Below are 14782 nucleotides of genomic sequence, written 5' to 3'. Positions count from 1 at the left end.
AGAAAATTTTGTCAAAATTTTATTTCTATAGAAAATTTTGTCAAAATTTTATTTCTATAGAAAATTTTGTCAAAATTTTATTTCTATAGAAAATTTTGTCAAAATTTTATTTCTATAGAAAATTTTGTCAAAATTTTATTTCTATAGAAAATTTTGTCAGAATTTTATTTCTATAGAAAATTTTGTCAAAATTGTATTTTTATAGAAAAATTTTTCAAAATTTTATTTCTATAGAAAATTTTGTCAAAATTGTATTTCTATAGAAAATTTTGTCAAAATTTTATTTCTATAGAAAATTTTGTCAAAATTTTATTTCTATAGAAAATTTTGTCAAAATTTTATTTTATAGAAAATTTTGTCAAAATTTTATTTCTATAGAAAATTTTGTCAAAATTTTATTTCTATAGAAAATTTTGTCAAAATTTTATTTCTATAGAAAATTTTGTCAAAATTTTATTTCTATAGAAAATTTTGTCAAAATTTTATTTCTATAGAAAATTTTGTCAGAATTTTATTTCTATAGAAAATTTTGTCAAAATTGTATTTTTATAGAAAAATTTTTCAAAATTTTATTTCTATAGAAAATTTTGTCAAAATTTTATTTCTATAGAAAATTTTGGCAAAATTTTATTTCTATAGAAAATTTTGGCAAAAGTTTATTTCTATAGAAAATTTTGTAAATTTTTTTCTATAGATAATTTTGTCAACATTTTATTTCTAGAGAAAAACTTATCAACATTTTATTTCTATAGAAAATTATTATCGCAGCTACGTCCTACTTTTCAGGTAAGTTTTAAAGACCGATTTATGAAAATAAAAAAAATCGCAAATTTTCTACAACATTTATTTGTCTTTTCAGACTTCGTGCACCACCCTTGTATTACTGATACAAAATAGTTTTTCAATGAAATATGTTTTTATTTTTAAAATTTCACATGTATATAAACTTACATGTACATAGAAATAGTTTTTTTTTAACATAAACTTTAATTCACATTACATTTAGTGGGGTGTCCCTAATTGTTGAATAATAATAAAACATAAACATAAAAATAAAACTATATATATTATTTCCATTATAGAGTAATTAAACATGCTTAAATCTAGTTAATATTGTATTAAAGTTTTAAAACGGTGTTTTTTACTTTTCTCTTTCTTTAGAAAGAAAGTAATATTCTTGCAAAGATTACTAATAAATTTTAGTCTTAAAGCTCTAAAGTTTACACATGTATTTTGGCTCTTTGACAAACAGAAGACCCCCAAGAGATAAGGCACAAAAAATAATATAGAATAATTTAAATTTTTAATATTTTTTGCACTCTTTAATGTAAACGCAAGTTGTTTTATAAGGCTAACAAGGTTAATACATTGGGACAATTTATTAAAATCCCAAAGTGAACGTTATAACGCAAAGCATCCCAAATAAAATTCCCAAGTCCCAAAAGGAAAAAAATAAAAAAATAAGAATAGAATGAAATGAAATGAATCCAAAAACGAGTGTACAGAAAAGAACAATAATATTTTTCGGGGTATTTTTCATGATTTGGGAGTTCGTATCACTTTTTTATTAGGAACTTAAGAACTAAAGATCAATTAATTTTTTTAATAGACTTTCAATTAATTTTTTAATTGATACTATCGTTTCTGTGACTGAAGACATTTCAATTAAAAAAGTAATTGGATCAATTAAAAAAAAATTTTTGTGAAAGAAATCTCTAAAAGGGTGTACAGGAAAAACACGGCCTTATTTAATGACTCCACGATAAACCGCCCAAATGAAATAAGACCCCAAAAGAGAAAATAAGACTGTAGCCTCTAAGAAGAGTAAAGGGACAGAAACAAGAGTTAGTTGTTTTAGAAATTATTTCATGGTTTGGGGATTTATTTAATCTTATTAGAAGTAAAAACGGGCTTGGCCTATACTGGGTATGTGCTTAGAACGGGGGGCTTAGCCCACCCCAGAGGCCTTTCTAGAGGCTGGAAAATTTAAAAAGTATTTTTTTTTTTTTTTGTACTCTCTGTAATTTTTTTAGGACTGCATTTCATTGGAAATGTATTTCGTCTACAGACCGGATCAGCAGTAATCTATGGTAATATTATAACCTTGAATTAAATGGTCAATTTTCAATCTATTGCCTATTATAAATATTATATCCTTATCTCTTGAAGTTTAGTTCTTCGAGCCTTTTCTTTTTGTTGTGTGTGTGTGTGTGTGTGTGTTTTTTTATATACTAAATTAATTTTTCTTTGTCAAAATCTTTTTTTCAAATTTACATTAAACTTAAATAGATTGGCAAAACAAAAGTTGCAAAAAACAAAACATATAAACATGCATATACTTAATCCTATCTATAATCGCTTAGCTTTTACATTAACTTTTTATAGAATTCTCCAGATAATTCATCGGAATGATGGGTTTTGCGATGACTATAAACACCAGATAAGAAATTAAATTTCTTTGGGCAAAATAAACAAGCATAGGCATATTTTCCTGTATGTATGGTATTGTGCTGACGCAATTCATGAAAACGTTTAAATGATTTATTACAAATTTTACATTTGTGTTTGGAACCCTTGGTATGATAATACCATATGTGAAACCTTAAGGATTTTAGAGTTGGACATTGCTTATCGCATACCTTACATACATTGTCAGCATTTGATGTTGTCCCATATGGCATAGGTGGCGATGATGAGGTTGATGGAAGAACTTCCTCATCATTATCGTCTTGGTAGCTCGTATTCTCCATTGCACCATTAGTAAGGTCCGGATTATAATCCTCTCGCAGTGGTATTAGATCTACTTTTAATTTTTTGGATAAATTCTTGGATTTCTTTTTACCACCTTTAATCCTTTTTCGTGCTATAATTGTAGAGGCCATAACACTTTTGTGAGCCCGATATTTATGGGTATACAATGACTTGGGATTTTCATAATATTTTCCACATATATTACAAGTACGCCTACTTATTGGGGTAGCGGCGGCGGCAGCAGCAGATGTAGTTGTGGGTGTGTAGGTGTTGGGATGAATGGCAGTGGCATTAAGACTGGATGTTGCGGTTATTGTGCTACTTGAACTGCTGAGGTTACCATCTTCCTTGGGACTCTTTGAATTGCCATGGGCATTGGTTTCGTGTATATGCAAACCTCTGGCTGTATTGAAACCTTTCTTACATATTCCACATCTATAGAAGGAATTTTCTCCCAATTCGGGATGTCTAGAAGCCAGATGAAGTCTTAAATAGTCTCTGGTATCGAAACAAATTCCACATACTTCACATTTGAATGTATTCGGATCCAGATGAAGCATAACATGATCTCTGATTAGAGGTCTTCGGGAAAAAGCTCGATTACAACATTTTATAAAGAATTTCTCTTCAGTGTGAGTTTGTTGGAAATGACTTTGAAGTAGAGAAAACTTTGTAAAGGATTCGTTACAAATTTCACAAACAATTTGTGGATGCAACTTTCCAATAAGGTCATCGAGACTTTCCAACCATTGTTTACGACCCATACTAATATTGGGGGTAGTACTTAAGGCAGCATCGTTTTTATTTTGTGCGGCAGTGTCTATAGATAATGGGCCTGAACGCTTCTTGATTTTCAATTTTAGATCTCTTTTGGCTTGATGTATAAGACGTTTGTGTCTCCATAGAGATGCTAAATTCCTAAATACCTTACCACATAGTTTACATGTGTACTTTTTAGTTCCCTCCTCTGCTTGTCGACTATGCATGAGAGTGGTGTGTGTGGTCAAGCCTTTTGATGTTTCAAACTCTTTGCCGCAGAGGGGACAGGCATAAGCAGCATTTTTTTCGCTGGAATTGGACTTGAGAGGAGTTTCCTGTAGGTGATCTTTTTGTTTAGCATTCGCAGAAGAAGGGTCCTTAATATGCGTTTCCTGTATGTGATCCTTTAGCAATTCTTGGCTATTGAAACTTAAACTACAGTATTTGCATTGAACAGGAGATTGCGAGCTAAGGTGATAGATTACATGATTCTTAATACTTGGCCGATAGGAAAGCTTTTGATTACAACATGAAATCGAAGCACTTTCGCCCGGATGTTTTGACAGGTAATGCGTTTCGAGAAGAGAAAATTTCTCATATGATTCTGAGCAAAGATCACATTGCAGATTTGATCTCCATTTAGCTATAAGACCATCAAAATCTTCCAAAAATTTCCAGGTATTATCATGGACCAAGGTCATATTCCCGCCATTACTGGTTTGATCTTGAGCTTTTGAGGAAAGTGCCACATCGTCATCATCCTCCCACATTTCAGAATGCTCATCGCTCACTTGCGGTTCTTGTTTCCTCTTGCAAATGACTTTGCCATTTCGGATTTTGATTTTCAATTCCTTTTTGTGGACTTTCATTTTATGAAAACTAACAGATTGTAAATTTCCATACTTTTTGCCACATATATTGCATTTATATATGGCCATGGATGCAGGAAGATTGGTCGTTTCGGCTCCTTTAGCATTCAAATGGATATGAGTCATGTGTATAAGGTAACCTTTTTTGGAGGCAAATTCTTTGGAGCAATCATGACATTTGTAGCAGCCATCCTCCCCAGGACCTTCTGTACCTGCTTTGGAATTCCCCTCCTTCTCCCTCTCTCCCAATTCGGGAGTAATTGAGGACTCATCAGTTTTATTGTTGGACATGTCCGCCTCTCTGCTGTCAGAGGTCGCCTCAGATGAGAAGTTCTTTAATTTTTGTTTCTTTGCTCGAACCTTCTCTATGAGTTTTCTTCCAATGATTTTCATTTTCAAATCCATTCTGTGCATAAAGTAGGTATGCTTTTTCAAAGCCTCACTATTCCTATAGACTTTTCGACATAAACCGCATCTGTACTTGGCCAAGGCTTGTGAGCCACCCTCATCGGCCCTATTATAGTGTATGGCATTATAGTGGATCAAGAGGCCTCTTCTGGTGTGGAACGTTTTTGAGCATAGCTCACAGGCGTGCATCACTGGTTTGACACCTTTTTTCGATAGGGCAATGTGCCGCAAGGCATGCCTTTCAATTTGTATACGTTTAGTCAGTTTTTTACTACAACATGTAATGAAAACTTTCTCGGGTTTATGTTTCTGCTCAAAGTGATCTTCCATAAGGGATAATTTTGGATAAATTTCAGAGCATAGCTCACATTTCAATATGGGCTTCCATTTGTCAATAATCTTATCAATGTTTTTCCGTTTCGAAGATTGTGTCGTCGATGGCATTGTCATTGATTCTGGTTGAGCTTCAATACTGGGGCCACTTACATGTTGCTGTTGCTGCTCCTGCTGGGCATCATCAATGTTTGGATGTAGTCTACGCACATGCCTTTCCAAATTACATTTCGAAGTAAAACAGCTATCACAATATTGACAATTATATGCACTATAATAAATGTGTTTGCGGGCATGTTTATCCAAAAATTGACCGTAGATTTTACGACTACAGCAGAAAATATAGCAGGTACGCTCTTCGGATTGACGAAAATGATCTGTCAAGGAAGAAAATTTCTTAAAGGATTTTTTACAGAGTTCACATTTTAATATAGGTTTCCATTTTGCCACAAGATCATCAATATCAAAATCATCCTTTTTATTACTAGGGCCAGAGGCATTCAACTCCTTGTCCTCGTTGGCACTCCTCTCACATTCACCCTCCAGTGGATCTGTGCTTTGCGCAGCCAATTGACTGGCTACCACCAATTTTCTCTTCTTTTTTCTTGCCCATCTAACATGGCCAATTTTTTTAATTTTTCGTTTTCTTTGAATTGCTTTCCTCTCGGGAACTTTAAAATGTAAATGCTGCGCCAACATATGACCTTTGAGAGAAGACTGATGGGAGAAACATTTACCACAAAGCTCACAATTTACAGCCTTTGGACTAAGATGTTTGCGAGCATGAGCCACTATTGATATGGCCCCCACAAATTTACGATCACAGCACAAAATATGGCAAAGAGTTTTTGGATGACACAACCGAAAATGCTCTTCGAAGAGGGAAAACGTGGTGAATGTATTTGGGCAAAAATCACACGACAGCATAGGTTTCCATTGGGCAATAATGAAGTTTGAAATTTCTTGAGTTTTTCGCGAACGATGGTGAGATTCTGAAGAGAGCATTGTTTGAACTGCCAAACGATCATCTGTGCTAGCGGCAACAGATGTTGCAGCCGAGTCACAAGATTTTCTCCCATCCCTGTCACTGCTATGGCCAAAGGTATTCTCCGAAACGTTAACCATATGCAAATCTGTTTGAGAATTATGCTCACTACCAGCTCTACTATCACGATATGACTCGGAGTTCTCTTGCTCCTCCAACAATGACAATTCTTTCTTCGGTATATGCTTATCCTTGTTAATGGTTTGTTGGGCCAATGACATGACCGCAGTAATTTTAATATCTTGTGAATTCTCCTCATCCGAGGTGTCCGAAACCATTATTGGTCTATTTGCTGGCTCTTGAACCTCATGTAAATTATTTCGGATATTAGCAAATTCATACTGGGCTTCATGTATGGGAACATTCACCGATCTTATAGAATCTCTAGAGTTTGAGAATGACTGAATGCCACTTGAATTTAGTGCAACATTACCTATGAAAGATGGCATTGATTCATTAAAGGATATCAAAGGTTCTGGCTGTGGGAACAATGGCATTATCTCAGTTTGCTCATTGTCGATATCTTCAAAGGATGGCTCCTCTTTAATTGTGTGACTGGGTAGCATTCCCAATCCGGTGGAAACGTTTCTAAAACGCATGTGACTGGGTGGCATTTCCAAATTGCGTGAAACATGCGATGTTACCCCTTCTCCAATTCTCGAAACCAATGAACCTGCGCCATCACAATTATCCAGATCAAGAAGTTTTAGTTGGGCCAGTGACACTGATGTTTCGAAACTATGAAAATCACAAATGCGACTCCAACATAGCAGACATATGCTGTTGAGATTTTTCCATTGTCTCAAATTCAAAATCTAATGGTGGACGATTGAATGAAAAACAAAAAAGAGATTCCGAATTAATTTTTAATGATGTTACATAGAAAATTGTATTTGTCTTCAGTCACGAAATTAATTGATCCATAATTAAAAATTAATTTTTAATTGAAATTTGAATTTATTCAAACATAGAATTATATATTTATAGCTGTAAAAATTGGGGGATCTAATTTGGTGTGATCGTATCTGACTTGATCTGAAAATTGGTTTGATCTGATTACATCTAATTTATATGGAATCGGATATATAGCAAAATATATTGTCAGATCTTATATTTCATTTGTTTTCGTACCATGTCCCTTCATATCTGCCTAGATTTCAGTTTTGAAATCCAATGATATCCACAATATGATCTCTGATTTTTTACTGGAAAAATCCATTTGACGTTTGTGATTTATTTGTTTTATTTTTGAAAAATTATTTGGATCAATTAATTATAATTGGAAATTTGTTGTTGGTAAATGAACTTACCCTAGGATGAAAGTAGTTGTATATGATATCATGCAGCTCTGTAACGCGGCCATTATCGTCGTAAAGTCTTTTCGAATCATTGCAAGTATTCACACATAATCGGCATATTTGTGCCATGGTGGTCCACATTCAATTATTCTATAAATTAAAAACAAAAAATTTTAGAGATTAGTAAAATAATTGATTTTTTTTTCAGTACTATGCATTGAAATAATTGTGCTTGCATTGGCCCTATTACAAGAGCATTGATCAAATTTTGGACGTATTTTATTTAAGAAATTAGTGAATCTTTAAGAAATAAGTTTTGGATGTATGCTAGCAAGTCTGTAAGAATTATATTGTAATTATCCAAAGACTGAATAAATAAATACAAGAGGAAAACATGGCTACACCATCTGAAAAGCAATGTAACAAAAATTCTGACACAGGTCAGTTGTGGACAAGTGCCACATTCGTTGTTTTCGTCGCCTCCAAATCAATTGCACGCCATAATTTACCTAAACCGAAACTGCCAATATCATCAACAGCAGCAAAGTCCCCAAAAGGTTGGGCACTTTTTGAATCTCAGTGTTGATATTGGGGCATGTGGTCATAAAAGGAGTTGAGTGCTCGACCCTATTGATCAAATTTGCGTGGACTTATTCATCGTACCCAATGTCTAGGAAATGAATAAAGAGGAAATTCTAGTGGACAACAACACATGCAAGCACATAGTGGCGCAATATGCAAATCCTACGGGTAGGCTCTAACTATTTATAATTTATTTATTTATTTTATTTATTTCCTTTTATTTAAGCTATTAAAAGGCCGATTTAGCGAATTAAAATGTACTACTCTAATTTAAAATCAACGAAAAGTAAATGTTAGTTTCTAGAGGGGCTGAGTGGGCCATAAATCTCAATCTTAGATAGTAATTCCAACCATTGATTAACCTATACATCATCATAGAGCCCGACATCATTCAAGGGCTCTTAAGTGTGGGTAAATGAATCGGCTCCAATCTGAAATTGTAAGGATGAAGTACAAAGTCACTGTTCCAATGAAGATGCCACAATGCGAACACTGACTCTATTCTATCAAAGTAAACATCATATTGAGGATCTCATACAATAGAGCCATACTCATACAATAGAGCCATACTCCAGAATGGGTCTAAGAAGGGAAGTAAAACGCCTCTTGGTAACACAAGGGTCCGAAAACTCCCCAAATGTCTTATTCACCATCGAACTTATTACGATTTAGATTGGAATAAAAGGTGCGACATTTTTCAGATTGCAAAATATGTCATAGATTCTGCATTCTGTATCCCTCACAATATTATGAATTAAAAATAACTTTGGAATGACACTAACATTTAGTCGAAAATACAATGGGGAAAAAGTAGTGTAACACCAAGGCAACATAGTTTTCGCGAAATAAAATCCTCATAAAGTGATCATTAACAATAAGCCCATGATCCACTACAATTCCCAGTTCAACAAAACAATCAACTTCGTCTAGAATCGAGTCACATATCGATCAATAGACCTAGACCAGAAGAATCTCCAAATTTAAAACCATTAAATTCAACCTACCATAGACTCCAAAGCTATACAAGTGATTCTGTAATAAATGAAGGACTATATTTCAGTATCCATCACGCGAGATCGAGCTTTATAAAAGAGATATCGCACAAGGATAAAAAGGTCAAAAATAAAAAAATCCGTTTTTGTCACAAAAAAAGCAAATCCCACTTTTTGTTATCTTCAAATGCTACTTAACGACTTGTAATAGTTTTGTAATCGATCCAATTCGGCCCATCGACTTTTTCCAAAATAGTACAGACGTCAATTTGGTGTGGACACGACAACTCTGGTAGACGCTATCGTTGTCCTCATCCCAGAGTACGCTAAGTAGACTTAGCATTTTTTGATAGAGTTCGTTGTTTTTTATTCTGATTGTTGTGAATTGCATCCTGTCAAAACCAGGGATCCGGAGCGGTCCATTTTTTTCGCTCCGCTCTCGCTCCGGAGAAAAAAAAATCGCTCCGCTCCAAGAAAAAAAAAATCGCTCCGCTCCGCTCCTCTTCGAGAAAAATCGGGCGGTACTTATATATGGGAGCTATAGCTAAATCTGGTAAAATCGGGCGATACATATATATGAGAGCTATATCTAAATCTGAACCGATTTGGATGAAATTTTGCAGACTTGAAGGGCGATGAAAAAGATTACCTTTTGCCAAATTTGGCGACGATCCGTTTGAAAAAAAGCACAGCGTGACCCCATTTGTCGAAATCGGGCGATACATATATATATATGGGAGCTATATCTAAATTTGATCCGATTTCTTCCAAATTCAATAGCGTTCGTCGTTGTGCCCAAAAACTCCCTGTACCAAATTTCATCAAAATCGGTTAATAATTGCCACCGGAATCCTGTGAACAACAAATACATGGACAGACGGACGGACACCAAGCGCTAGATCGTCTCAGGAGGTGATTCTGAGTCGATCGGTATATATTTTATGGGGTCTAAAATCAATATTTCTGGTAGGCACATTTTTTGGCAGATCAAACTTATTATACCCTAACCACTATGTGGTTTAGGGTATAATGACTTTAAAACAATGTGTTGAAACATTTTATAAATTTTGAAGATTTTTTCAGAAATATTAAATCCATTTTGACTTCATTAAAACGAAATTTGCATTCATGTTAGGATACACATTTTTATGTCGAATCACTTAGCTATAAGGACAAACAGACTTCATTGAAAAGTTTAGAGACTTTTAGACAAGGAAAAAACTTTATATCAGAGAAATACGTCTTCTATTCTAAGCAAAATTCGTATTCGTATTTTAAGCATGTGAAATATTTGGCCTCCCGACAATATTCTTTGCGGTGCACCATCTACTATTTAATATGTGATAGAAACCAAATTTATGAAAATGGACCAAATTTAAAAATTAGAAATCTTTTGGACCAATTTTGGTCCGATCGGACCAAAACGGCAACGCTGATTGGAATTGAAAGTCTATACACAGAGTAGAAGTAACTACTCTACGAAAGTTTTTTTTTTTTGTTTTGCAACAGATTTGACTTAAAAATGGGTATCTTAACATGAAACAAAAAATGTATAGGCTAAGGTCAATTTGACTTTAATAATTCAGAAAAATTCTTTAAATTTAATGAAATTGTCTTTAAATTTGTTGTCTTTTTGCATATTGACCACAAAGCAAAAAATCGTTCAAATATAGGACATGTTTTTCAAAACTTTATTTTAAAGAAGTTTTTTACTTCAAACATAGCATAATTTCTACTGGAAGTCGAGTCCTAATTTGGAAAATAAAGTTGCCGTTAACTCGTTTTTAAAGGACTTTAATAGCATATGAAGAAAAAAGCTGAGAAAGCGAAAAATTAAAATTTGCTTCCTAGAAGCAAGTACACAAAACCTAAATTTAAAAGAGAATTGTGTTTTAAAAGTGTCCTTGCTTGTATTCTCCGCTTCTTTGGCTCGGAATCAATACTAAATTTTTTAAAGTAAAGACAAAATCTTTGGAACCGAGTATGCTTTTTTTCAGTGTATGTTTGCAACAACCTCCATCGAAATCAGTCCGTGGTATACCTACGAATATTCTTACTCAGATCTAGTGTTACCTAATTTCGCTTTTTTCCCCTTTATTGTAAAAATACATTTTCGAACAGCGTTTTTAAGAAATGTTCGTTCTCAAAAAAAGTAGATAACATGCAATAATACAAATCAAGTCATTAGTTTTCAATGTGAGAAAAAATTAAAATAAATGTATATGCGCACATTTTTCAACCAAAATTGAAACTATCCATAATTTTAATTAAATTTTCGAGAACTAATATCAGAAATAAGAGAATGCTAGGGTATAGTACAATAGTAAAGCAAATATGAATGTCCTTACACTGAAAAAACGCATGCCCGGTTCCAAAGATTTTGTCTTTACTTTAACAGTTTGGGTATTAATTCCGAGCCAAAGAAGCGGAGAATACAAGTAAGGATACTTAAAAGACGCAATTCTCTTTTAAATTTGGGGGTTATGTACTTGCTTCTAGGAAGCAAATGTTAATTTTAAATTTTTTTTTAGATTTTTTTTCGTCAGTTGTTATCAAAATCCTTTAAAAACGAGTTAACGACAATTTTATTTTCCATATTAAGACTAGACTTCCAGTAGAAATTATGCTATGTTTCAAGTGACAAGCGTCTTTAATATAAAGTGTTGAAAAACTTGTCTTATTTTTTAACGATTTTTTGCTTTGTAGGCAAGCTGCAATAAGGAAACAAATTTAAATACAATTTTATTAATTTTAAAGAATTTTTCTTAATTATTAAAGTCACGTTGACCTTACCTCAAAAATTTTATCTTTCATGTTATGATACACATTTTTAAGTAAAATCACTTTATTATAAGGACATTACAACTTCATTCAAAAGTTTATTGACTTTTGGACAAGGAAAAAAACTTTATTTTAGAGAAATGCGTCTTCCATGTTAAGCAAAATTTGTATTCTTATTCTAAGGACATGAAATCTTTGACTTCACGACAATATTTTTTTCAGTGTAGAAAACTAAAAAATTAAATATAAATACGATCCTTTAATTGCATTTATTTGGCGTTCATTACAAACATCTTTGTAGTAATACGGGATGAAATTGATCGAAAGTACTGTTGTTACTTTTACAACACATACTAGAGATATACTTTGACATTTGCCGTTTTTGAAAACAATTACTAAAAAAACACTTTGTGTTTTCCCCAATGTACGTACGTACAAAAATACATATCGTACATTTTAAACGTTTACTCACACTACGCTAAGTACTAAGTAATTTCAAAGTTACACATTTCATTCAAGTAATATTTTATTCGGAGCGGAGCGGTTTTTCATTTGGAAACCGCTCCGCTCCCGCTCCGCTCCCGCTCCGGCAAAAAAGGGCTTGCTCCGCTCCGCTCCGCTCCGGATCCCTGGTCAAAACTTCGAATTTATTGGACACTTCTATCAAAAGTTATGGTTAATATTGTACGTAGCTTGTGACTAAAGTTTTAAAAATCTCCAATCCAAAAAGGGCAAAAAGCTTTCTTCGGTCTAAAGTGGTCTAAGTCATTTTTAGACATGTTCTATTATCTCTATTTTGAATTCGTACATACTAAAAAAACTACAATAAACATGATTTTAAAACCGAAAAAAGTGAATTTATGAAACTTTGAACTTGTTTCCTGTAAAATGCACTTTTTAGACTCATCGGAGTCTAATTAGAGTAGTACATTGGAATGGAGACATCGATATCATGTATTTAGAATTGTCTCCTATCATATCTGCCAATTATTTGTATGGCTTATTAAAAAGAAAAGATTTTGATTCTACTATAGTTTTTCAAACAGTTTGAACAACTATAATAGAATAAAAATTGCAACGCACGGTCATATAAATTCTTATTAAAAGAAAAAGACATTTACATTGTAAATCTCTATAGCATCCAAATATAGCCGGTTAGCAAAATTTCATGATGAACATGTGAGCTCCTACGAGTAAAGGGCACCAATTTCGAATTTCTTTATCAAAGGCAAAAACATTTTGCAGCCTTTAATGGTAACATAGGCGACTACCTTTAAAGAAGAGCGGTCTAACTGATCTGCCTGGAAGCAATAACTAAAATTATATACCTGATAATTTTGCAGCTAGAGAGGCTACCTGCAACCTTGTGCTAAATTTGATATATTATTTATATTATATTACCATAAGGAATTTCCACATCCACAAAGATTTGTCAATGTTCCAGAAACTCCCTCGTACCAAATAGTATGAATATCAAACATAATATACAATTAGACAGATGGATGAGGAGATTCTAAGTAGATTAGTATAGCATAACCGGACCACAAAAAGGAGATTAATTATACCCTACCCTATATTCGGAATCATAAATGGAGAAATATATTTTCTGACTTAACATCAACCGGTAAAGGGTACTGACACCGAAAACCAAAAGAAATGAACACAAAGCCTCTAATTATATTCTTCTGGAATTATTATACTATATATATAAAACTAAAACTCGTCGTGATCAAGGCGTGAAATCATAAATCAATAGGCAATTTTTTTCTTCTTTTTTTAAGAAGATCAATTGGTAAATTTTATTGTCCGTCCTTCTGGTTTTCATATACAAGGGGGCCGAAAACAATGCATATAGGCTAGCCATATTTATAAACAAAATAAACGTAGTAGAAACTTACACCAATACATCAAGCAGAAAATTAACATTTCATGCTTTCGTCCTCAAGGATATACGCTTTGGTTTTAACAAAATTCTTATTTGCAATGTAGATATTCTATTTCTGTTTTTCGTTTTGTTTTACAGCATCAGATAAACTCTGGTATTCAAAAATAGAATGAACGAAGAAAACGGAATGTCAAAAAACTGTTGCTTGTTTTCTACGTTTGTGGATTGTAATTGCTTTGCAGTGGGTAATGAATGTGGCACACACAGCCAACATATGTACCATGAATGAGTGAGAAGAACAGCTGCGATCGTTTTTTCCAAATGCTAAAGAGACAATGATTTTTAATGTGAATGGCGATGCCAGATGTTAGAAAAAACCTTCTTAAAGATTCTGGTAATAGCACGTTCATACTGGGACATACATGCAGTGTTGCCAATTTCGTGCTTTTAGCACCAAATTTAGTGTTTTTTGATTTCTAAAAAGCACCAAATTTCCTTTTTGGTGCCTTTTCAAAAAAAGCACCAACTTGGTGCTTTCTGGCATTTTCATTTAGTGCTTTTGGTGCTTTTTTTATTTTGAACAGTATTAAGTAATTGATACAAAAATTTCGATTAGACTTTAAAGAGCTGAAGAAACTCAAATTTATTGCCAAATATAGGATTTGATTATTATGAAGTTGGTATTGATTTCTTTTAATTAATATTGTTATTTAGGGTATTCTGTAGGAAAGTCGAACGATGAGTGCCGAATTTTTGAATTTGGTAAAGATGTCATTAAAAACGTTTGTATTAAATTCACAAAAGCACGCACAACTGAAATAAGCAATGGACTCGTTCCATATATTAATATTTTGAAAGTTGAAAAACATCACTGATCAAAATGAATTGGACGAAAGCATTAAAACCAAACCATAGAAGAGGAAGATGGGAGATTGGCTACTGAGCATATCAAACCATTTACCACATTAGTTTAATACTCGAACCAAACGCGTATACGACAAATATTGACATAGCATTCAAATGCAAATAAAAAGAAATTAAGAGCACGAAATAAATTTCCATAAAGGGGAGAATGTAAT

The 14782-nt window shown here is 33.2% G+C and overlaps 1 protein-coding gene across 1 annotated transcript; it reads right to left on the bottom strand.

The window, feature by feature from the left end:
- Positions 1-2203: 2203 nt before the first annotated feature.
- On the bottom strand, positions 2204-13897 carry LOC142233214 (uncharacterized). Its single transcript, XM_075304059.1, has 3 exons — positions 13717-13897; positions 7476-7613; positions 2204-6980 (listed from the first exon to the last, which is right to left on the bottom strand). Exons 2-3 carry the CDS (start codon positions 7602-7604, stop codon positions 2367-2369), a joined length of 4743 nt encoding a protein of 1580 aa, XP_075160174.1. The 5' UTR covers positions 7605-7613; positions 13717-13897; the 3' UTR covers positions 2204-2366.
- Between the last annotated feature and the right edge of the window lie 885 nt (positions 13898-14782).

This window comes from Haematobia irritans, chromosome 4, assembly GCF_050003625.1.
Source record: "Haematobia irritans isolate KBUSLIRL chromosome 4, ASM5000362v1, whole genome shotgun sequence".
Classification (NCBI taxonomy): Eukaryota; Metazoa; Arthropoda; class Insecta; order Diptera; family Muscidae; genus Haematobia; species Haematobia irritans.
Note: the sequence above shows the minus strand (reverse complement) of the source record. Positions and strands in the feature narration are given on the sequence as shown.

Excerpts from the sequence above, each read along its gene's own strand:
- LOC142233214 (XM_075304059.1), bottom strand. The coding sequence starts at position 7,604 with ATGTGGACCACCATGGCACAAATATGCCGATTATGTGTGAATACTTGC. Across the intron at positions 6,981-7,475 it reads ACAACTACTTTCATCCTAGG|ATTTTGAATTTGAGACAATG; the intron begins GTAAGTTCATTT and ends GTCCACCATTAG.